At 31.7% G+C, this 25,157-nt stretch overlaps 1 protein-coding gene across 5 annotated transcripts in view; it reads left to right on the forward strand.

Moving 5' to 3' along the window:
* The window catches only part of LOC127715815 (protein diaphanous homolog 2-like), a 63,616-nt gene that overhangs the window by 11,982 nt on the left and 26,477 nt on the right, over positions 1-25,157 (forward strand). For 4 of the 5 annotated variants that reach the window (XM_052221954.1, XM_052221956.1, XM_052221957.1 and 1 more), the window contains exons 3-14: positions 9,270-9,365; positions 12,086-12,216; positions 12,883-12,951; positions 13,748-13,811; positions 14,770-14,903; positions 15,467-15,686; positions 16,620-16,738; positions 17,739-17,855; positions 19,110-19,228; positions 20,607-20,776; positions 21,747-21,830; positions 23,879-24,271. In XM_052221954.1, the coding sequence (XP_052077914.1) occupies positions 9,270-9,365; positions 12,086-12,216; positions 12,883-12,951; positions 13,748-13,811; positions 14,770-14,903; positions 15,467-15,686; positions 16,620-16,738; positions 17,739-17,855; positions 19,110-19,228; positions 20,607-20,776; positions 21,747-21,830; positions 23,879-24,271 (1,716 nt within the window). The remainder of the gene's footprint in view (positions 1-9,269; positions 9,366-12,085; positions 12,217-12,882; positions 12,952-13,747; positions 13,812-14,769; positions 14,904-15,466; positions 15,687-16,619; positions 16,739-17,738; positions 17,856-19,109; positions 19,229-20,606; positions 20,777-21,746; positions 21,831-23,878; positions 24,272-25,157) is intronic. The other variant, XM_052221955.1, reaches the window with a different exon arrangement.

The following is a 25,157-nucleotide window of genomic DNA, read 5'->3' on the forward strand; positions in this document are numbered from 1 at the left end:
ACCAACCTTCATGAATTGTTTTATTAGTATTTAAGCTGTCATGTGTGTTCAATTCGTAAAGAAAGTGACATTTTCAAAATAGTTGTTTTTCTACCGAGACCTTTAGGAAACATTTCTACGGTGATAAATAGAAGAAAAATGAAAATGTGAAATATATAATAAAATTTGAAAACTTGTATGTCCATTCCCATGCGAACGAATTAACACTTGAAAAGAATTAAAAGTAGAAATTTATGTAGTTGGCAAAAAAAAGCCACAAAAATAAGGAAATCATTAGAGATTATTGCAAAAAATTTTAAGTACAATTAATGGTACTTTTTGTAACAACTGTGTTACAAGGTAATTTTTATTATATAAATTGGTCAATAAAAGTACTATTTCCTCCTTTTATTCAATATCTCCATAATATGAAATGAATATAAGAGAAATACTTGTTAGGATTTTATTTATGTTTGGGGACAAATGAAAGAATGTAGAAACTTTTCACATGGTTTAGAGGGTTGATTGAATTTTACCCAGACGAGTTTCATTACTACACAGATCTTTTTTTAATGTGACATTTTATATATTGCTAGAATTGCCTGAAAGATTTCAAAGTAATTAACAAAGAATCAGCATTATGTAATTATAATGCTTAGTCTATAGAGAGATTGTATAATCCTTTCCAATTCTTGTCCTCTTGTGAAAGTAATTACTTACATATGTTGAGAAAATGCTGAGGATGTCAGGAAGACAAAAGAACGTTCTTTAGTTGAATATATTGAAGTGATCTTTTGTTGCTTCTTTCAACATAGCCAAGTAAAAATGACTCCATCTATGAGGGAATAGAAAATAACAAATTAAATGCCAGTCTTTGTAAGAATCAGGCAATTTTGAAAAAAATCAAAATATGGCCGAAAAAAAACCACCGACCTAACCATACTATTTTGAAGTTACCCTCATCCTGAGTTAGAAATGGTAGGTCTTTCTTTTCTGCGTGACTAGTAGTTCGAGAGATCTCTAGATAAATTTTGGTTAGATTGATAGCAAATTACGCTGTTAGCTCCCCTTAATTTTTTAATTTCTAGTGCTTTTCAACCATATTATATCTTGAATTACCAGAACAGGACAAGGAAATGAATGTTATATTCATGCACCATTATACATTTTGAACATAGATTAATGTCAACTTGAGTGGGTTTTTGTTTGTCATGTTTTCACCACTGCCTGATTCTTGGGCAGATTGGCACTTAAATGTTTAACAGAAATAGATTTATAACTACATGTACATGTACTTCAAAATGGGGATTTGTATATAATTTGATCATCATTTCTCCGCTGCTGTAAACATGGTAAACAATAAAAGAGTCAAATGTCATGACAATTTCTCAATTGTCCTCCGAGTGTTTTATAGACAAATTCTAGTTAAACATTCATTAAGATTTTTAGCATGTTGAGAGTAAAAAATTTCAATATTTATCATGTGTATGGAGTATAAACTACAACAGCCTCTCAGCCAAACTTTTGAGAATTTTGATTGGTAGCAAAATTTGGATTAACTCTGGCTGAATATTTTCTGAACATGTTGATTTTTCAAAATGAGTTGATTGGAAATTTTTATAGACAAGATGAGCTATTAAGCACTAGTGACTATAAAGAAATTAATCCTCAAGGTGTTGTATTGTATTACTGGGACTGTGTGGGTTTTATGTACTGGAGATTTATAGAAAAATTGTAGATTGCTCTAGTTTTAGGTAACTTTTTGCAGGAATTAAATTAATTAGAAAAATGTAGGATGTGATTTACTATATCTGTAATATACTAGATTAATGATTTATACGATTTAAGGAAGTTATTCGTTTATTTTTGTCAGATGTATGCTTGAAGTAGCAGCTATTGTAAAAAAAATGAAAGCAATATTAAAAAAAAATTATGAGGAAGAAATAGATGCATGCACAATAGAACTCCACCCTTTGTGTGTGTTATAAATAATGGCTCTGATGATAATAGCAGTTTCCTTACATAAATATTATTGGCAGATGTTAAAATACAAAATGATTGATCTCCCAGTTATAGGCTATTTGAAGTTAGGCAATATTAATTTCCTGTAAAAAGTGTTGACGGTTTTATATAAGCTCCTGTGGTATTATCTAATTTATAAGTTTTAATGAATCAGAAAGAAGTCAACAATTGCAGAAAGATTTAAATTGCAGATCTATATTGCATCAGAATTTTGCTTTATCAATTGTACCATTATTTTACAAAGTTACTCAACAATTTATTTAGGATTTTGGAGGAAATTTAAAAAAAAATACATTCAAAAGAAATATCAAAATTCAATATTATGAAAGAAAGGGAAGAAGAAATTTGGATTGGGGCCATGGGATAATATTATGGTATCAATATAAACTTCCATTTTATTCTTTGATAATGTTGTTTATAGTCTGTGTTTTTTCAATATTGAAATTTCTTCATTGTCCTCAAATTTTGTTTTTTGAAAAGTCACTAGGATTGAAGTTGAAATGAAAGTTTACCTAAAAGAACACAAAGAAGTTAAGTTGACCTCTAGATTTCTTTTTATTGTGCATTGATAATGATATGCTATCTCAGTGACATATATATAGGCCATGTCTACTTTTAAACAATAAATTCTTTGAAAGGCGGACTTACTTTGATCGTGTTGATGAATTTTGCATGAGACTTTAGATTTCAGACTCCAAGTGACCTTCAATTACATTGGAATAAGGATACATCATGGGGAATATTGCAGGCTCTGGTAAAATTAGGTCACTTTGACCTACATTTTATGTTTTTGTATAAAATGTATGTCACAGTATTAAGTGTAGGTCTGTATACTTTAAGACTTTTAAACTCCCTTAGACACATTTTTGGGTTGATTTTTAAAAAGTAAATGACCTTCAATCATATGACTTGGTGTAAGGTCATGCTTAAAGACAGTACAACTATTTCCATAAAAAGTTGACCCTCTGATCTATCATAGGCCTCATTGATTCCTATAAAGGTTTACATCCAACTTCATTTCTCTAATTTCTTATTGATCACATTTCATTCCTTATCATTCTTCAAGTAAAATCCACTTTGATATCTCTTTTTATTAATATGTAAGGTTAATCAAGCAAATTGAGGGACATCAGGTATACCTTGAAACCATTTTTAATTTTCTGAATCATGGGACAAGAAGAGCATTGTACAGCTTACAATACTGTAAATAAAAAACGTATAACAGTAACAATTTGACAGCTTAAATGATAACAAATCCAATTGTTGTATATTACGTAACAAACTATAGCGGTAATTTAAATACACAATTTCTGTATAATACTGATATATGATATACGAATTTGATCCCCAAATACTTGCATGTCTACAGATTACAGAATTAAACAGCCTTCCTTTACTACTTTATAAAACTAATTTTAATTTGATCTTTATCATCCAATATATTTGGCTTTGGCAAAATGCATTATTTTTAAGCAATACAATGACAACTGTATGCCAGTACTCTGGATTCTAAGATGGCAAAGAATTCTGAATTAAAGGCATAACTTATAACCATAGATGTGTAAATGACTTGCAGAAAGTATAAAACACCAATTTATTTATCTACCACCAAATTTGCCTGTGTAATTTTCTCTGACAATTTTCATTTTTCTTCATTTCTAATTTTTATACGACCGCAAAAAAATTTTTGTGGTCGTAAATTGGTATGACGTTGGCGTGGTCGTTGTCGTCCTGCGTCGTCCGAAGACACATTGGTTTTCGCACTCTAACTTTAGTTTAAGTGAATGAATCTTTATGAAATTTTACCACAAGGTTCAATACCACAAAAGGAAGGTAGGGATTGATTTTGGGGGTTATGGTACCAACAGTAAAGGGATTAGGGTCCAAAAAGGGGCCGAAAATAAGCATTTTTGTAACTTCCAGACATAACTTGTGTGTTAGTGTATGGATCTCTCTGACATTGTACCACAAGGTTCCATATCACAAAAGAAATGCTGGGATTGATTTGGGGGTAATTGCCTCAAAATTTTAGGAATGAGGGGCCAAAAAAGGGGCAAAAAACAAGCATTTTTCTAGTTTCATGACAATAACTTGTGTGTAAGTGTATGGATCTTTCTGAAATTGTACTACAAGGTTCCATATCACAAAGGGAAAGCTGGAATTGAGTTTGGGGGTAATTGCGGAAACGTTTAGGAATTGGGGGCCAAAAAGGGGCCAAAAATAAGCATAGTTTCAGGACAATAACTTGTGTGCAAGTGTATGGATCTCACTGAAATTGTATTACAAGGTATCATCCACTAAGGGAAAGGCTGGGATTGATGATGGGGGTAATTGCGTCAATATTTTAGGAATTAGGGGCCAAAAAGAGGCAAAAAACAAGCATTTTTCTAGTTTCAGGACAATAACTTGTGTGTAAGTGTATGGATCTTTCGGAAATTGTACTACAAGGTTCCATATCACAAAGGGAAAGCTGGGTTTGAGTTTTGGGGTAATTGCCCAAAACGTATAGGAATTTGGGGCCAAAAAGGGGCCAAAAAACACATTTTTCTAGTTTCCAGACAATAACTTGTGTTCAAGTGTATGGATCTCTCTGAAATTGTACTGCAAGGTACCATACCACAAAGGGAAGGCTGGGATTGAGTTTGGGGGTGATGAATCATAAGGGGGTTCAAAAAATTTGGGGGGGGATTTTTTTTTTCCTTTTTTTTCTTTTTTTAAAATTTTCCATTTTAAGTTGGTTATTTCGGATTTATATTTAAAAGCAAATAATAATGATATGGTAGGAGATACACACCAAACAGGATGTGTAAATTATTATATAATAAGTATTGTGCAATAGCAAGAAATTTTCAATTGCACAGTATTGCACAATAGCAAGAAATCTTCAATTGCACAGTATTGCGCAATAGCAAGAAATATCCAATAGCACAATATTGCGCAATAGCAAGAAATTGTCAATTGTACAGTATTGCGCAATAGCAAGAAATATTTAATTGCACAGTATTGTGCAAAAGAAGATACTTCATATAAATTGCTTATTTCTTGACCAATTTCAATGGGGTTTTATTCTTGAATTCTTGGGGTTCTTTAATATGCTGAATCTAACCGTGTATTTAGTTTTTGGATTTTGGGCCCCGTTTTTAAATTGGTCCACATTGAGGTCCAAAGGGTCCAAAATTAAACTTTGTTTGATTTCATCAAAAATTGAATTATTGGGGTTCTTTGATATGCCGAATCTAACTGTGTATTTAGATTCTTAATTTTTGGTTCCGTTTTCAAATTGGTCTACATTAAGGTCCAAAGGGTCCAAAATTAAACTTAGTTTGATTTTAACAAAAATTGAATTCTTAGGGTTCTTTGATATGCTGAATCTAAACATGTATTTAGATTTTTTATTATGGGCCCAGTTTTCAAGTTGGTCCAAATCGGGGTCCAAAATTAAACTTTGTTTGATTTCAACAAAAATTGAATATATGGGGTTCTTTGATATGCTGAATCTAACCATGTATTTAGATTTTTGATTTTTGGGCCCCGTTATCAACTTTGTCCACATTGAGGTCAAAAGGGTTCAAAATTAAACTTTGTTTGATTTCATCAAAAATTAATTCTTGGGGTTCTTTGATATGCTGAATCTAACCATGTATTTAGATTTTGGATATTGGACCATAATAGGTGAATGTTCAATTTAAAATTTTTAAGTTCTTAGACCACATTCATTCTGTGTCAGACACCTATGCTGTGTCAAATATTTAATCACAATCCAAATTCAGAGCTGTATCAAGCTTGAATGTTGTGTCCATACTTGCCCCAACTGTTCAGGGTTCGACCTCTGCGGTCGTATCAAGCTGCGCCCTGCGGAGCATTTTATTCTCTCTTCATTTCAACTGTATTACTTTTTTTGTTTGTTTGAAATATGTATCTGCATTGGATTTTAAGCAACTATCAATTAATCAACCATTCTTTTCTTTCCACAATTTTATTTGCATTGAATAAACTGAAGATTTTATTTTTTTTTATCTTGTTTCTATCTGTGCTTCATGTTCTAAATCATCTTCCATCTTATCTCTTAGTTTTATAAACATGCTCTTTAATCAAAGCATGTCTTTTGTATTTATAATTGCTTAAGGTTGATAACATATTTTGAAGTAAATGTGTTCACCTATGTCATTAAGACTGTAAAATGTCAAATATTTTAAACAATTTTTGGAAAGAACTTCCTTAAGATAAAAGAATTAAAATCAGTTTGACGTATTAGAGAAGTTTTAATTTGAAAAAAAAACTCTACAACTTTAAATAAGATCAAATAATATTGTGATTTGTGTTACAAGGATGTTATTCTAAAAGCCACAGTTCTTTATATCATCTCTAAATCATATAACAGTTATGTATCACTCAACCATATAAAAAAAAGAAATACAGGATAAACATCAAAGAGAAGGCAACCTCACAATACAATATAACAAATAGAAGACAATTATCAATCAGAGACCAAAGGACAAGGATGTTATCAACTACAAGTTGCCTTCAACAATGAGTAAAACCCATACAGTCTATTGTAAGCAATGAAAGGTCCTGGGAAACAAATGTGAAACAATTCAAAAGAGAAAAAACTATAAATGGCCTCGTTTATTACGGTTTAATCTTATAATATTAAATTACACTGAATTACATGCTGAGGATCCTTACTTGAGATGACATGTTTGTAAGCGTTCATCCCTCCACTCCACGTAACACAGGACAGTGGTGTAACAGCACAACATAAGAACAAACTGTAAAGTCGAAAAGGGATTTACTCAAGAGACTGGCATTTCATGCATTTAGGAGAGAAAAAAAACCAGGCTCAATGTTGAAAGTGGTCTTCATTGGTTGGTGTTTGTTGCTGTATATCATATTTGTTTTTCGTTCATTATTTTGTACATAAATCAGGCCATTAGTTTTCTCGTTTAAATTGTTTAACATTTGTCATTTTATAGCTGACTATGCGGTATGGGTTTTACTCATTGTTAAAGGCCGTAGGGTGAACTATAGTTGTTAATTTCTGTGTTATTTAGTCCGTGTGGAGAGTTGTCTCATTGGCAATCATACCACATCTTCTTATTTTTATAATTTGATATTATGAATGTACTGTTTTAGGAGTTATGATGTACTATTCATTAATTCTAATTGGTCATACAATAAAGTGTACTATATTTTGAAAGTACATTCATGACATTATGGGTTGATACAGTAACTAAAATATCACTGTTAAGTAGACAATTGAACTTTCACATTTCTGTTCATCATGTTCAAGGATATATTGAAAGTTAAACATTAGATATGATTATATATATATATATATCTTATTTTGGTCTAGAATACCATATAAACAAACACCTAAAGGCGTAAAAAAGTGTTCCTGACATCATAAAGACAGATTATTATGTAGTTCTTTCATACCAAGACCCTGGTAATGTTGGATATTAACCTGAAGGTCCACTAGTTCAATATAAGATGTATTTTCCAGTACACACAATATCAATTACCTTGTCAAGTTTTGTAAGGTGTAGAGGTGCTATATTACATAGAATTTTGATTACCTGGAGTATAACTTTTTACACCTGAGGAAAGGTGAAACTTTCTGCATGGCTGATCATAAAAATATTTGTAAACAAAAAATTGATGCACAGCAGAGTCAGGATAAAAATATTTCAGCTATGATCAATACAGTAAAAAGTAACGGTAGCCATGTATCATTTACCGGAAAAGAAAAAAAAAATGTTCATGTGTTACATCCTAATAAATTGGGATACAGTTGTAACATCAGTTTCAACTAACAATGAATATATATTTACAGAATTTTGAATCCCTCCCTATTTGCATGTTTAGTGGTTTTAATATAGCTTGGGGGGGGGGGGGGGGGGATCAGTTTGTATTGGCCTGATGGCTTTGTTTAAGAGAGCAGCACAGTTAGCAACATATAGCTTATTTTACCAGAAACTAGATAACTATCAAATATAGTGTTTTCTCTGTCAATGAAAAAAGATATGCATACATCTAGTCAGCAAGTTGTTGAAATATAATATGTCATTGATATTCTTGTTAATCATTTGATATGTCTTGTACTTCTTTTTAAATGTACATTATGTACCTTCAGTTTTAGCTCACCTGGCCCAAAGGACCAAGTGAGCTTTTCTCATCACTTGGCGTCTGTCTTTGTTAACTTTTACAAAAATCTTCTTCTCTGAAACTACTGGACCAAATTTGGCCACGATCATCATTGGGATATCTAGTTTAAAATATGTGTCCGATGACCCAGCCCGCCAACCAAGATGGCAGACATGGCTAAAAATAGAACATAGTGGTTAAATGCAAGTTTTGTCTATTGTTTTGAAAACCTTTATAAAGAAAAATTCTGACAGGACCAGAAATGTTCAGAATGTTGAGCTCTACCAATTGTCCATATATGTCAAAACTGTCAGACGTCTTCTTACAGGAGATATAGCCCTTAAATGACAAATTTTACCATTTTTTTTTCATTTTTGCCTATTATCTTGAGAACTATAATAGATAGAGAGTAACTTTAAAACGCAAAAATGATCAGCAAGACAAGTTCTACAAATAAGTCTAACATGGTCGACTCCTTACTATAGTTATTTCCCTTTGATAACGATTTTTCCCATTTTTTTTGCGTTTTTGCCTTATATCTTAAAAAAATTATAATAGATAGATAAAAATTTAAAGAAGCAAAAATAAGTTATTGCCCTTTAATGATGATTTTTACCAATTTTTTGCATTTTGCCTTATATTTTAAAAATTATAATAGATGGATAGAAACTTTAAAAACCAAATAAGATCAGCAAGGCAAGATCCACAAACAAGTCAAATTTTGACGATATAGTTAGTAGACTGTCACTCTTCATAGGAGTGATTGCCACTAAATGAGGATTTTTTTTAACCCTCTTTTTGTGTTTTGAGCAAAAATTACAGAAGATAGAGAGAAACTAAACAGACAAAATGATCAGCAATACAAAATCAACAAAAATTTTTTTGTCATGAATTCTATTCTTGTCTACAATGTTGGAAAGAGAGTCCATTGATGATAATGCACATAGACCTAGGTGAGCGACACAGGCTCTTTAGAACCTCTAGTTTTGTTTGATCTGCAAAGACAATCTCAGGACAAATAAGTTTCCATTATTAGATGACAGCATACTAGATTTATTATAAAAATGTGATGAGTCTGTATTTGATAATTGCTATAATTACAATTACACTGTATATATTTTCAGGATGACATGAATTTGTCTGAAGAAAAGAAAGCCCCACTCAGAAAGAAAGACATATTCCAGAAACGTTCTATGCTTGGTATGCACCAGTCTGTCAAGGTATGTTCAAAAGTTCAGGAAAAAGTCAAATTATTTAATAGCTACAGGCTATGTTTTTTTCCTATGAGGATCATGAGGATCTGGTATTAATCCTGGTTATCTCTCTGGTCATATTGTCTTAAAGTGTTAGTGTTTTGTGTTCACTGTTTGTATATGTCTTTTATTGTTCATCCTTACATGTCTAATTTGTGTTTTAGAAATTTACCTGTGACGTTACTTTTTGTGGCGTTGATCCATTCGTGTTACAGACACACACTTCGTAATTTTATTAAGCTGTTTTTGTGTACTGTCCTAAATTATTTTAGTTATTCGTTGTTATTCTGTGGTTAACATGTCGAAATGTACTATAATATTAATTATTTATGTATTTCTCTGTCTTTGGTGTTTTTGCATTTATTTGTACTCTGTTCCCGTCATGTAATGATGTCATTTTAACGATATAATTAACATTGCCATAAAGCGCGGAGGTTTGGCTAGCCACAAAACCAGGTTCAACCCACCATTTTTTCTTAAAATGTCCTGTACCAAGTCATGAATATGGCAGTTGTTATTTAATAGTTCGTTTCTATGAATGTTGTATTGTTGTTTTTTGTTGCCCTTTGAGAGTTCTGTTGTTTCGTTGTTTTCTTCTTGTGGTTGATGTGTTTCCCTCGGTTTTGGTTTGTGGCCCAGATTTGTTTTCCCTCGGTCGATTTATGATTTTCGGACAGCGGTGTACAACTGTTGCCTTTATTTATACCAGTAAGAAAGTACAGTTCCAGTTAGTTCTTTGTGTCCATAGGTATTAACATGACACCACACTGTAAGTAGCCAAAACATCTGTTATTCTCACAAGCCAAGGACTACTTCGTCATTTCCTTACGCTGGGAAACTTTTAAAGAAAGGAGGAGAAAAACAAATCTTAACCATTGGCTATCAAAGACGCAACATAGATCTTATAACTCATAGTTTAAGCAATTCAATAGAACCTTTCCAAAAGAACACAATGTCATGTATCAAAATATACAAGTCAATTTCCTTTTTTATGGTATTTTAAATTTTCAGTTCATGAGTTATGCCCTTTAGTTAACTTAAAAATTTGATTTCTTTTGATATTAGATGAAAAGATTTGGTATGATTGCCAATGAGATAACTATCCACCAGAGACCAAATGACATGGATATTATTAGCCACTATTGCTCACCATAGGGTCTTCAAACAATTTGCAAAACTCACGTACATTCCATTGCAAGCTGAAAAAAGGCCTGACATAACAATATGTAAAACAATTCAAATAAGAAAACCAATGGCCTGATGTATGTACATAACAATGTCAGAAAGAAAAACAAATATGATATATACAGTACAGAATTCAGGCTTATATAGTCCACGGTTTTATTCTCCAAAAATTGAACCTACTAGACAGGGGTGCAGATTATAGAGTACGATAAGCAAGAAATAAGAGAAAAACTCGATTTTGTGAGGTTTGTTACGTTCCGCCATGTTTGTTATTGAAATTGCAGAGGTCGCTCTTATTGTTTTCAAAACTAATTGTTTACCTAATCCATATAAATATGCAATTTTTATTCACAATCTAACATGTCTAATATTAACTGATAAATTTCAAAATGAAATGCTTCATTACTAATTTCTCATTTCATTTCACTGCATTGCATAAAATAAACTGAAATCCGCTTGATTTTAACGGAACTAAAAAAGTGTACTATAAGTCAGCTGGGAACTAGCTTATGATATATAAACTACAAAACTTAATCGGTTATTCGTTCTGGTTTGGTGTTTCATACTGACACATGTGTTTTGTTTTAGCTGAAGATCCTTCAAACATTAATGTGATGGATATTTTAAACATTATTTTACTTAAGGATGGAACTTTTTTGCTTTGAAATTTGTATTCTACTAATAAGTACAGATTTTCCATACACTCTCACCGTATTTATTATCGATTTACATGTGCTATTCGAAATTCCGCTTGAAATAAACACAAGTTTGTCAATTTTTTTATGCCCCATTTATGGGCATTATGTTTTTGGTCTGTGCGTCCGTTCGTCCGTCAGTCTGTCTGTCTGTCCCGGTTCAGGTTAAAGTTTTTGGTCAAGGTAGTTTTTGATGAAGTTGAAGTCCAATCAACTTGAACCTTAGTTCACATGTTCCCTATGATATGATCTTTTTAATTTTGAATCCTAATTTAGAGTTTTGACCCCAATTTCACGGTCCACTGAACATAGAAAATGATAGTGCGAGTGGGGCATCCATGTACTATGGACACATTCTTGTTTTTTATGGTTTTGACTTATTTTCACACTCGTGAAGTGTTCCTATGAATCATTTAGAAGTATTTTCAACTTCTAATTGATGATGGTAAACTGGTTTTACCTTGAAAATACCGTAAACGATAAAACACGATTTGAAATTAATGGAGTTTCATTAGATGTTTTCAATCAGTTACAAAAAGTTTTTTTCACCTGAATTCTGTGGAGAGAAGCGGGGTGGGGATATTGTACCAGTGTGAAGGCTGATTACGGTAACAAAGTAACAAACCACAACCACTGAATTACAGGATCCTGACTTGGGACAGGCCCATACAGAATGTTTAGTGTCTGGATCATAATTAAAGGATCGCCCAACCAAATCCTTTCAAATTGGTAAACAATGTAATTGAACATAAAATACATGACAAATTGTATTTTGATGATTTTGACATTATTATATTGACTTTTCAGATTGTGGGACCAGGAAACCTTGATACACCAGCCAGTTTTATTGCAGAATTACGGAATCCTGAAGTCAAGGGAGATAAACGATTAAAATTATTGGAATCTTTACGAGTATCATTAACAAGCAATCCTGTAAGGTAATGTGGTATTGTTGATTTAATTAGAATAGTTTAAACATATTTTATATGCTAGATTATCAATAGGGATGGGACGCATGTTAAAACAACATTACAGACGTCCTCTCCCATTACTGGTTCTGCTAACACATAATTTAATATCTACTGTTTTCTATGCAGTGCAATTTATCTCAGAATAACACATCATCAGATTTTATTATGTTTATACGTTTGTGATCACATGGTAGAAATGTTTATGATTTCATATCTAAAATCTTATCATTATGTCTAAAAAATAATTCCAAGATACATTCATATATTACTGTTTGTGTTTAGAATGCATTGAATATACCTTTGAGAAGAGGATATATAAAACTTGAAAAAAAATGTACGTTTATTGGACCTGGAAGAAAATACATGCTAAACATGCTGAACATGCTGAAAGGAAATCTCAATACCATGAATGAAGTTTTTTTTTAAATTTACCTTTATATGTTGTAAATTAAAAAAAAATGAAAATGTTTACAGCAGTAAAGTTGAATAGATCAGTACCTATAAACCAACTGAAAAAAAGCAAAAATCTTACATGTAAAAATAAGTGATATGGAAATAAGTATGGAAAAAATCTTTTCATTAAATACTTTCATGGAAATATCTAATTCATGCTGATGTTCTTTATATTTACAGTTGGGTACAAGAGTTTGGTGTTGGAGGTTTAAATGGAATTTTACGGAATTTAACTTACTGCTGTGATTCGTAAGTAGCTTGTTTAAAATGGCTACATACTGTATACAAACTAATTTTTGCAAGCATTTTATTTTTTTCCCTTTTGCGATTAGAAAACTATTGTGAATATAAATCAGCCTCCAATATGTATTATTTGGCGTCTTCCCTTACATTACTACACCCAAGAATATTCGAAAATCAGGAGAATGAATCGCTGCAAGGCTAGCTTGAAAGGGCTTAACGGGAAAAAAAAGTATATAAGTTGGTTTGCAGTACTTTGCTTCTGTAAGTGTCAACCAGGCCAAAAACTTCAGGTTCACCATTCAACATGTTCAGGCCTAGCCTTCAATAGAAGGGGGCATTATGTTGTCAAGTCTGTTTGACAGTCTGTTCATCCATGCAGTGTCAGCTGGTTAATGTTTTGTATTAAAAGTTGTTTATCATAAATATTTTGTCAACTTAAGACTTTAATATTTCACTTGTTCATTATGATTATTGAATGATCAAATGGTACCAAAAAAATTTGTTCATTTATATTTTGTAAGTAACAATTCAAAATGATAGTCACCATCACAAAATAAAAAAAATGTTCATTAGAAAGGAAACAAATTGCCTTGAATCAAGAAATAAATTTAACAGAGCAAGACATGCAATAATAAAACCTAAGAATAGCAAGAAAAGTTTGTAAAAATCTAGTGTTTTTTATTTGTAAATAATTTAATCTGAAGTTAGGTATACTACAAGGAGACCGCAAATCTACAATCCAAATGACTAAAAGACTTGTAGAGGATAGTTTGTTATTTTCATTTGCTTTTTTATTTTGCAGAAAAACAGAGAGAAGAAGTACATATGAGGCTGTGAGATGTCTCAAAGCATTTATGAACAATAAGGTAATTCCTGATATGAACAAAATTATCAAGATATACTTTTATCTGTTCCAAGTCCAATGTTTAAGTTGCTTTGAGGTTTACCCTTGTCTGTCTATACATTCATCTTTCCGTCTGTACATTCTGAAATTAGGTTCTGTGTTCTAACATTACTTTGCCTAAACCAATTGTTATGAAACTTATACACAGTGCTTATAACCACCAAACACAGATCATGTTGGAATTTGGGTGGTGTCACTTTTTCTGTTCTCTAGTAATGTCCATTTTTAAATGGATAAATTGCTGAATTCACTATTTCATCACTCTTGCATATTCAGTTTAGAAGCTGGGACGGGGCATCTGTGTTCCATGGAGATATTCTCCTTTTATGATAATTTATTTGCAAAAAATCAGAAATAAATGGCAGCGTTCAAAACTCACTCAACACAAGGATCTGAAAAGTATTTTCTATTAAAACTCCTGCTCGATACAAAAAATTCTTAGAGAAATATGCAGTAAATCAATTAACAATATTGAAACTGTATCATGTTTTCAATTTATTCATTTATAACAATAAAAACTTGTGATTATTTTTCGTTTAATTCAAAATTTTTTGGTTTGCTGTGTCCCACAAAATTCACAAAAGTTAGTGTCCCATGAAATAAATGAATCCATAGTTTTCTGTTCAAGGAGAAATAAAAATACTTTTCTATTTTCAGTTGTTATGAATATGTGATTTGGGTGACATATTATTTAAAATTGAAATCAGACATTTTCAGAAGTATTTTTGATACAATCAGTTCTGTTTTTTAGCTCTAGAAACAATCACATTGTCAAAATAATACACACAAAAAATGTATTTAACAAAAAAGCTTAAATAAAAAATACCTGTTTTGAATTGCAAGTTTTATTCTATCTTATACATCAATGTTTTTATTTCTGACAGAAAATGGATCTGTTATAAATATATCTCTATTTTCAGTTTGGTTTGATGCAAATGATAGGACATGAAGAAGCCTTAACTATATTATCAAGAACAGTAGATCCCTCAGACCCTAATACAATGTTAGAGGCTGTCAGACTTCTAGCTGCTATATGTATAGTACCTCCAGATGGGTAGGTTATATGGACTATTAGAGCATTGCTGATTCATATGTATAGGTTAGCAGCAACAAGATTACATCATATGTATTGATTTATTCCTGAGGTTTAATGACTAATACCAGAATGTTGATAGGCATTGACATTTATCCTTCAGTTTAAACGAAATCTGGTGTAATGTTCCAGGCATAAGATTGTTTGATTAATTGATTGTTGTTTGCTTAATATCTCCAAGGCATAGAACTTATTGCTGTAAGCATAAATAAACAGTGTAAGTCAGAATATATTCTTTTTTAATTGTTCAATTCATTTAAAAAAAAACATGGATAATTCCTGAATTAGAATTTTTTTAGATAAATCATTCAAGAGGCTATTTACTCATGTAAAGGTTGGTGTCCCAGTGCTATTATACATAACTGTAGAAGGGCTATAGAACTATGTTACTTTAATAGAGATATTAGGATATATTAAATATCTTCAACCGGAATTAATATAATTTTGTAGTATTGTTTCACTTAATCATTGGCTTATTTTAGGTCTCTATGAAATTGACAAGTTCTAATTCTAATTCTTTGCAGCCATGAAAAAGTATTGGAGGGTATAACAGTATGTGGTGAGATTCGAGGGCGAGATAGATTTGTGCCAATAATCATGGGTTTAGGTATGCGGGACAACCAACCCATGCAAGTGGCCAACATTCAACTAGTCAATGCTATTGTCAGTACGCCAGATGACTTAGATTTCAGACTGCATTTACGGAATGAAATAATGAGGACAGGCATGATAGATCTGATTGGGGTTTGTATTCTTAGATTTTAACGCTATTCCAAAATTAGATGTATGGTGGGATGGATGGTACTTTTTCTCAAACTACCACTCATTCAATTTTGATGGACTATAGTGAAAACTTGTTTGAAATCCCACAAACCTTATATTATTAACTTTAGGTGCCTTACAATCCCCCTTCCTACAATTAATTCTGGAATAGCCGTGATCTGAACAGGGTTTGTAAAGTAATTTTGCATATATCAAATGGACATACACTACATCTTTAAACGTCCCACTTTCAAAAATAAGAGTTCTAATCCTAGCCTCCTACATTTATTTGATTGGTAAAGCCCTGATAAAAGCTACACCATATTTATAGATACCTTTGGAAGTTTTTATCTTATAAAAGGTTAACATAACAAGGTCATTTTTGTTGTGGTGAGTGTTGAACAAGTTTCTGTTGTCTGCTTACTGTAAATTCAGAAATTATTGCGATGTTTTTATTAATGCGAAAAATGTGACAGCATCAGGTTTGCAGTAATAAACTTTCACATTCATAGTTTCACTAGTGATACTCCTTCATGAAATATTTGCAATCACATTAAATAGATTCTGCATTTTTGCCAGAGGTTAAGGATTGGCAATAATAAATGCACGCAATTATTTCTGAATTTACAGTAAATATTGTATTGAAGTTTAAACAAATTGCATACAATGAAGCACTTCAATATCAATCCTCTGTAAAGTTTTAAAAAAGGATAGTTTTAGAGGATGCCAACAGAACAACCACATATGCTTTCTGTAATAGATAACTACTTTTCATTGTATTTTTAAACACAGTTTATGAGGTGTATACATCATTTAGACAGCTAACCAGAACCCATAAAATTTATCAAGTGTTATTTCCATTTTAATCAGAGTATTTTTATTCGGTCTCATTTATATTTTGTCTTCTAATTTCAGTCATTAGATACTCAGCAAGATGAAGAATTACAGACACATTTAAGAATTTTCCATGACCATAAGGAAGAAGATTTAGATGAATTTATTCATCGTTATGATAATGCTCATATTGAGCTAGAGTATCCTTGATACCATATTGTATGTTACCCTTATAATATACCTGCATGTCAGCAAAAACTGGATATTGCTGTATACTGAACACTTCAGTTATTTACTGGTAGGATAGAAAAAGAATTATTAGGTACCAGTTTAATGTTTACCTTATATAGCTGTATACTGACCACCTTTCAATTATTAACTGCTAGAATAGAAATACAACGCTAGGTTCCAGTTTACTGTTCACCTGATATTGTTGTGCATGATCTTTTGTTCCCCTGATATTGCTTGTCCATCTTTAGTTATGTCATAACAGTAATAAGGGGTTGGATGGGGGTAAGCCTTAGGGTTCAAAAGACAAAGATTTACCAACCAATAATGCAAATAATGATAGCTGTACTACAAATCAAACAAATGTATTTGTAAGTTACGTTTAGTTTGATAAAGTTTCAGCTTCTTAACAAGCAATTTCAATTTCATTAGTTAATAAGTCCCCCAACAAAGTCGAAGGGGACTATAGGTTTGCACTCTGTCTGTCTGTCTGTCTGTCTGTCTGTCTGTCTGTCTGTCTGTCTGTCTGTCTGTTGGTCGGTCAGTTGGTCGGTTGGTCGGTCGGTCGGTCTCTCCGTCCGTCCATCAGTCTTGCAAATCAGTTTTCCATACTTTTTTTCTTCTCGCTTGTTAAATTATGCAGTGCTATGGTTTGTTACATATATACCTTCATGGTTCACACCTTAGGCAAGGGTTCTGTTCAAAATTTAAAATGATGTTACATGCAAATCCTTTGAGAGCCCTTCATCATTGAGTTAACTGATTTCATTGAAAAAATAAAAGGAAGCTGAAAAATTGTTATTTTATTGTATAGTAATTACAGGCTTAATTTTGTTGGATATAAGGTGCTGTGAAGGTGTTTATTACAGAATTAATGTTTATTTTGTATTACAACATATGTACTTTAAGCAAACAGCAATCATTCAAAATTGTAGTCTCACAAATGATTATTTATTCTTAACCATATCTTAGAGATCCACGCCAGTGTTTTGACCTGGTTTATAATTCGACAAAAGACACAATATCAGAACCTTACTTTTTATCCATATTACAGCATTTATTAATTGTACGGGATGATGCCTATGCTAGGTAAGTAGTTAAATAAACTCTGAAGCTAACTGTGACTTGACAAAAAATAAACAGAATTAACATCTTCGAAATCAGTGAAAATTCATTTTTATATATTTCATCAAGCTAAGGGTATTTTGCAAAACAGAAATGGCAGACAACTGAATTAATTCACAATTTGCCGTTTAGGAATCTAATGCATTCTGGGTATTATTTTCAAAAGTGTACACCAAAGTGTCGTGATTGGTTAAAAAGGTCCATAACAATTGAAATTCAACCAATGGGGTACGAACAATAAAATTACCCATAGTTCTTTAGATTCTGAAACGGCCAATTGTTAACACATTATCATTTTTATGCCCCACCTACGATAGTAGAGGGGCATTATATTTTTTCAGTCTGTGCGTCCGTTCGTCCGTCTGTCCCGTTTCAGGTTAAAGTTTTTGGTCAAGGTTGTTTTTGATGAAGTTGAAGTCCAATCAACTTGGAACTTAGTACACATGTTCCCTATGATATGATCTTTCTAATTTTAATGCCAAATTAGAGTTTTGACCCCAATTTCACAGTCCACTGAACATAGAAAATGATAGTGCGAGTGGGGCATCCGTGTACTATGGACACATTCTTGTTTTTATGTTCAACCCTAACTCATGTTTGTCTAAAACTGATATGCTGATAATTTCATGCACATACATTGTATATGAAATTTTCATCACATTTTTCACAGCAAGTAATAGGTTCTTAATACCTTCATCTGGATTTGCCATACCAGTGAGTGATAGCATGCAATGCATCCTGTTTCAATTATTAAAGTAAATAAAGATAAAATTCATATCAAACTTATCGGTTGACAGAAATTTGGTTAGGACTTTTCCAAATTTAATGTAAGTTGGGTGTGTAGGCGTCAAAAATTTAATGGGTCATTGTGTGAAAATTTTGTTTCAAACCCTTTTCCCCTGAATTATTAATATAAGGTGTCTTCCACTGCCTCATATAATGAATTTGGAAATAGCCTTTAATGTACTGTGGATTCATTATTATTCATTGGATATCAATTTTTGTGGGTTTCGTGGGTATAGGTAAACCACGAATTTAAATGTTCAACAAATTACAAATCTTCTATTGTCTTGTATGTAGACATTGATAAAACCACGAAATCAAATATCCACGAAAATTGGTACCCACGAAAATAAATGAATCCACAGTATGCATGGTTTGGTTGAAACACTAACAGTCAACAAATACTAACTTATTATGTACTTTTGACCTTTTCAGACCTCAATATTATAAGTTAATAGAAGAATGTATAACACAGATAGTTTTACATAAGAATGGAACAGACCCAGATTTCAGACACACAAAGCGATTTGATATTGATGTAGAACCTTTACTTAGTAAGTTTTACTGTAAGCTGTAATTTTATATTCTTTTTGACCTGATACATAATTGAATAAACATTATCTCTGATGGTAACTTGATATGGACAACAGGTAAGCATTTGATTAATAATTGCTGTCTTTGTTTTCAAGGAATTGTTTTGAAATGGTTTTATCTTGTACTTCACATTTATTATTAAAATTCATTACAATAGAAAATCTTAACATATTAATTAAAGTGGATGTTGAATAAATGTTAATAAACTCATCATAGATACCAGGCTTAAAATTGTGTACCCCAGATGTGCGTTTTGTCTACAAAAGACTCATCTGTGACGCTCGAATAAATAAAGTTAAAAAGAACAAATAAAGTACACATGAAGTAAGAGAGATAACAAATAACCCCAGAACAATACAACAAAACTTTGACATTTGTAGGTCATTATACACATGATACAGTCTTCAATGGCTGACAGATATCCATACTTTGCTTTAACTTTGAATCTTTATCAAGTTGTGATTGAATTTACAGAAACTACCATATAGATTTGACACCAACATAAATTCTTTAAAAGTGGATAGAAAACAGTGTTAAAACACTGACAATTGCAGTTAGGTTTTTGATATAGAAAACGTCACAGAAAAAATGCACAGAAACAAGTACTTTACAATATCAATTCAAGACAATAAAACACACATCTTTAATGCTAATTTAGTACTGTAGAAGTAAGAAAAGAACTATCCATAAGAAACTTCAGGATTAAGATGAAAATAGATATATGTCACTGTACCATCTTCAACAATGAGCAAAATCCAAACCTTATAGTAAGCTATAAAAGGATGACAAAATCAATTTATAAGAGAAAACTCAATGGCCTGATTTATGCTAAAAAAACGATCACTGTGGATTCATTATTATTAGTTCGGATTCTTATTTTCATTAATTTCATTGTTTGAGGCAATTCACGAATTTAAATGTTCAACAAAGTATGAATTTCCTATAGGCTTGTATGGAAACTTTGGCAAAACATGAAATCAAGTTACCATGAAAATATAATTTTTCTTCAATCCATGGAAATTGGTCCCCATGAAAATGAATGAATCCACAGTATGTCAGACAACAGCCAAACACAACCACAGGATTAAAGGCTGCTTCTAACTTAGGACAGATACATTAGGAATGTGACGAGGTTTAAATTGTTTTTGAGCGCTCAAACCTCCTTCACCTTTCTTGGAACTGTGGTGTAACAACATAAGCACTAGTTTATTCAATATGGATGAAAAGTCAAAGTACTTTTATATTCTGGTACAAAAATCATAGATTCTTTCACTCTTCTGATATATTCTAACATGTAAATTATCTTTAAAAATATTCTTTCCTTTTTTCTTTAAACAGGTTCATTACATGAAAAATCAAGAGTAGAAGATGCAGAAGTCAGCATTGTAGAAATAAGTTCAAAATTGGAGACGGCTATTACTGCTAAACAGGAATCAGAAGCTAAAGCAATGACATTGGAGGAAAAAGTGAAGAAATATGAGGATGAGCTCACTGTTATGAAAGAAAAAGTAAGGCATTGTGTACTTTATTTGTTCTTTTTAACTTTATTAACTTTTTTTTGATAAATCTGTATCATGATATACCACATCATTTTGTGAAATTCAATTGATTTATATAAAACATATGGGGGAAATATGGAAAAATAAATTACTTTTGTCCCAATACTGTAGTGATTGAAACATTCTTGATATGGTAAACCAACTTATTGATGCAGATTCTTTTTTCACATTCAGCACTTTCTATTGTACCCAAGTTCAAAGTGATTTATTACATGATTTTGTATCTGTGTTAATATATTCATATTTGAAAAAAATCCAAATTTGACCAAGTAGGGTTAATTTTTACATATGAAAAACTCTTGATAAAATGCAAATTGAACTGCTAAGTTGCAAGAAAATCGATGAACACATGAAAGGGGGTATGCTGTAAGGTTCTTTGTAATTCCATATTCATATAGACCTTTTTATTTCTTTTGGGTTTTTTTTTGTGTCACTGGGTTGCTGTCTTATACCCCTTATTTTTCTGTTTTTAATTTTCACATGTATGTATATAGAGGGCAATGAAGACAATGCACACAATTGGATAGACATTTCAGCCTGGATTTTACATGTGTGTAAACTCCATTTGTGTTGTATTACTGTGTATACCCAGAATGCTTTTACTGACTACATATTTTTTACAACATTCAAATGTTACCTGAATTTTGTAAGACCTACTTTAATTTAGAAATGTTTGTGAAGTTTTTATTAATGTGAAAATTGCTTCGGGATAAGTCATCTACAAATAAAGATGTACAAAATATTTGCAGATATTCATGTATGTGTCTGAGTGCTCAAATAAAGTTGTTATAAAAGGCAAGCTGAATTGTGAATCAATTTTCAACACTGGTGACTGCTGTCCACTTTCACTACCAATTTTTTATTCATTATTTGGTTCCTCAAGAATTTTTTAAGCAGCTATTAAATTCTGATTTGACAGGAAAAAATGTTCTTAATGATTACTGCGACTGGCAATAAGTCAGGCTTTAGTACTATGGATAGCATGCCAGCTGGTCAAGATCAGGTATCGAGTGGTCACATATTTCATGGTAGAAATTCATTCAATCATGCTTGTCAGCAAGACTCCTCTTTCTTATGCAACTTTTCTTGCAAATTCTTAATTTTATTTCTCAGTTAATATTTGGACATTATTTGCTTTAAAAAGTCAAAATTGCTCATATGAAACAGGTAGAGTCAGTTGGTTTATTCTAGTCCTATTCACACCCTTCTGATTGCATTAGATCTAAGGTTTTTTCATGATACCTGTTACAACAATAAAATTACATACTGCAAGAAAATTTGTAAAAAGTAGAGTTGTCTGTTCTTTTAAAATCTTTTTAAGCTATTAAACATCATGGACATCAATCATTTTGTATTTTCTAATTTTGCGTCTCATATATTAATTTTATATACATACAATGTATATGACTTCTGTCTACATTGAAACCCTCAAAACTAAATCTTTTTGCAACTTATATTTATGTTAACTATACATTCGTACAATACAACATCAAGTGTGTTAAACTACCTGTATGAAGATAAGAGGTCAGTTTACACAGGTTATCAAGATTTTCATAAACAAGTTTTACCATGAGAGAAATATTATTAATAAATTTTTTCAGGTACTGATTTTTATCATTATCCTGTTATATAAACACAACAAGACTATTTATAGATATATATAATGGACAAAAAAAAAACGCCTTTGTAATATATAAAAGATAAAGAGTTAAATTTAGACACTTATTATTTGTTTTGTTAATTAAGCTGTATGATAAGCCAGGACTATAGAATCCTTAACACAGTTCCTTGCTTAAATAAATTGTAGCTCTAGAATTTGGAGGTGGTGATTTTGTCTTGAAACACTAAGCATAAACACTAATCTGCTTCCATAAGATGACTATTCTGAATTCTGGGTTATCTCCCTGCACAGATAATAAAAAAGTCACATGCAGTTTTGTTATAAACTCGGATTAGGTTAAACATACTGAAAAAATGGTAGGTCACATTATTATGCTAATTGTGTATTAATTTTTTTTTTATTATTATTTTGTGTTTGAAATCCTAACAAACTAATTTGTTACATAAAATGGATTCAAGCTTTTTTTGGAATGATGAGAAAAAATTTTCAATGTGATGACCTACTTCTGTGCAAATTGTCACAGAAACAAGAAAATATGAAATACATTCATCTTTTTTGCTTTCTTTAATCCACACATATCTATTATTAAATGCCTTTTCACAACTTTTGAAATTTTAGATATTCCTAGTTGTCAGATAATTTCAACCTAAACTTCCACTTAAAATTCTTATTTCAATTCTTACTCTTATGCATCATGACATGAAGGTTAACTAGGATCAATGTATTTTGTGTAATACATATAAAAGGGTGAAAGGTATGCAGTGAATATGTGGTTTGGTAGTCTTTGTAGTGAGAAAAGTATGATGTGTGGATTTTTTTGGTTTGTAGCTTTTTCAAGTTTGAAATTTAGATATTTCTTAAAATAAAATTTTATACTATGAAAATAACTCAGAATGAACAAGACATAACATATAAGTCATAAGTTTAATGGATTTAATTATATCATATAATTTTTAACCTGCATGTAGTTTGTAAAATGAACGATAGTTTATTAATACTCTATGAAAACAAAACTTCTTTTACTTTAGAGTAAGAAATAAAAAGGATTTTTTTTCAGTTGTATTCAAATTCTGAATATTTAAAAGAATTATTAAGAGAAATGCAGGCCAATAAATTAACAAAGGAATATTTGACTGTTCTGTAAACTAGGAAATAAAGAAACAGTCATTTACCCTGAATACGACTATAAGATATTTTACCTGCAAGACAAAGAGCCATAGCTTACAATAAACAAGGTAGATAAAGAACAGAAAAATTGATAAACAACTATGAAAATGGTGTTATCTGTGTATTTAGGAAGATTTAAAAGTTATTTTTTTGTTAAGAAGGTATGAATATTAATTCGATTCACTACTGATCTTGTTTATTTCAAATATGTGTGTATCTATTTACCTGCTTAAATGATTAGATTGATTTTCTTTTCTTTCCAGATAAAACTGGGTATTGGTGCTCAGATCCAGTCTACAGGAGCAGCTGGGGGAGGAGGAGGGCCGCCAGCACCACCAGAAGGTGGGGCAATTCCACCTCCACCTCCGCCACCCCCACCACCACCAGGGGGTGGAGGACCTCCCCCTCCTCCTCCCCCACCACCTCCACCACCAGGGTTTGGTGGTGGTCCTCCTCCCCCTCCTCCTCCACCACCACCAGGTGGGGGAATACCACCCCCTCCTCCACCGCCAGGAGGTCCAGGATTTCCAGGGGCACCTCCTCCGCCACCAGGATTCATGAGTCCACCTGCAGCACCATCAACTAGTCTTCCATATGGTATAAAAAAGAAGAAATACCAACCTCCAATGCAGACCAAAAGACTCAACTGGAATCAGGTAAAATTTCAATATGAAAGTTCTAAATATAGTATTAAGATTTTACTGGTACCAGATGTGAGAGGATGTTTTAGTATGTGAGGTTTTGCAAATTTTACATAATGCAATTTAATCAATTGTTTAATTATTTCACAACAATTATTATTAAAGCCTTCTTTTGTTAATTCAACAAAGAAAGTATTTTTTTGTAAAGGTGTTGACTCACTGTAATATCGTTGTTCAAATTAAAACTACTTCACTTTGCCATTCAATGAAAATAAGGAGATGTGGTAAGATTGCCATTGCCATTCAATAAAAATAAGGAGATGTGGTAAGATTGCCAATGTGACAACTGTCCACCAAAAATCAAAGGCAAGGATATGAAAAAAGTGCAGGGCACCGTACACTACATAAAAACAGACATCCTGATATAAGCTAATAACATTAAACAAAGAAGCAGTTATGACAGACAGCAAACCTACAATCACATGGCTTGGGAAAGTAAAATAATAAATGTGGCGTGGTTAAACATGTTTGTTAGTGCTCAAATCCCACACCTATCCTGGGACAGTGGTGAAACAGCACAACATAAAATCAAACCGTCAAAAATTACAAAAGGCTTAACTCATCAGTTATTTTTTAGGCACAAAAACGACTAGCAAAAAGAAAAAAAAAAAACACAAAGTAGCGATTTAAGAGTACTTGCAGTAACCATTGGTAACTGAAATCTAGTTCAAGCCAAATTTCAACTATTTCAATAATTTTATTTAAAGGACCAATAAGTTTATACGAAAAGTACAAGCTCTATAAAACGACATCCCCATGAAAAGAAGGATGTGATTTCTTGTTCCTGTTTATATTAAGATTTCTACACAAACAATTTATGCACTAGATTTTATTGAAATTT

The sequence above is a fragment of the Mytilus californianus genome, unplaced genomic scaffold (assembly GCF_021869535.1).
Source record: "Mytilus californianus isolate M0D057914Y unplaced genomic scaffold, xbMytCali1.0.p SCAF_9, whole genome shotgun sequence".
NCBI classification, from domain to species: domain Eukaryota; kingdom Metazoa; phylum Mollusca; class Bivalvia; order Mytilida; family Mytilidae; genus Mytilus; species Mytilus californianus.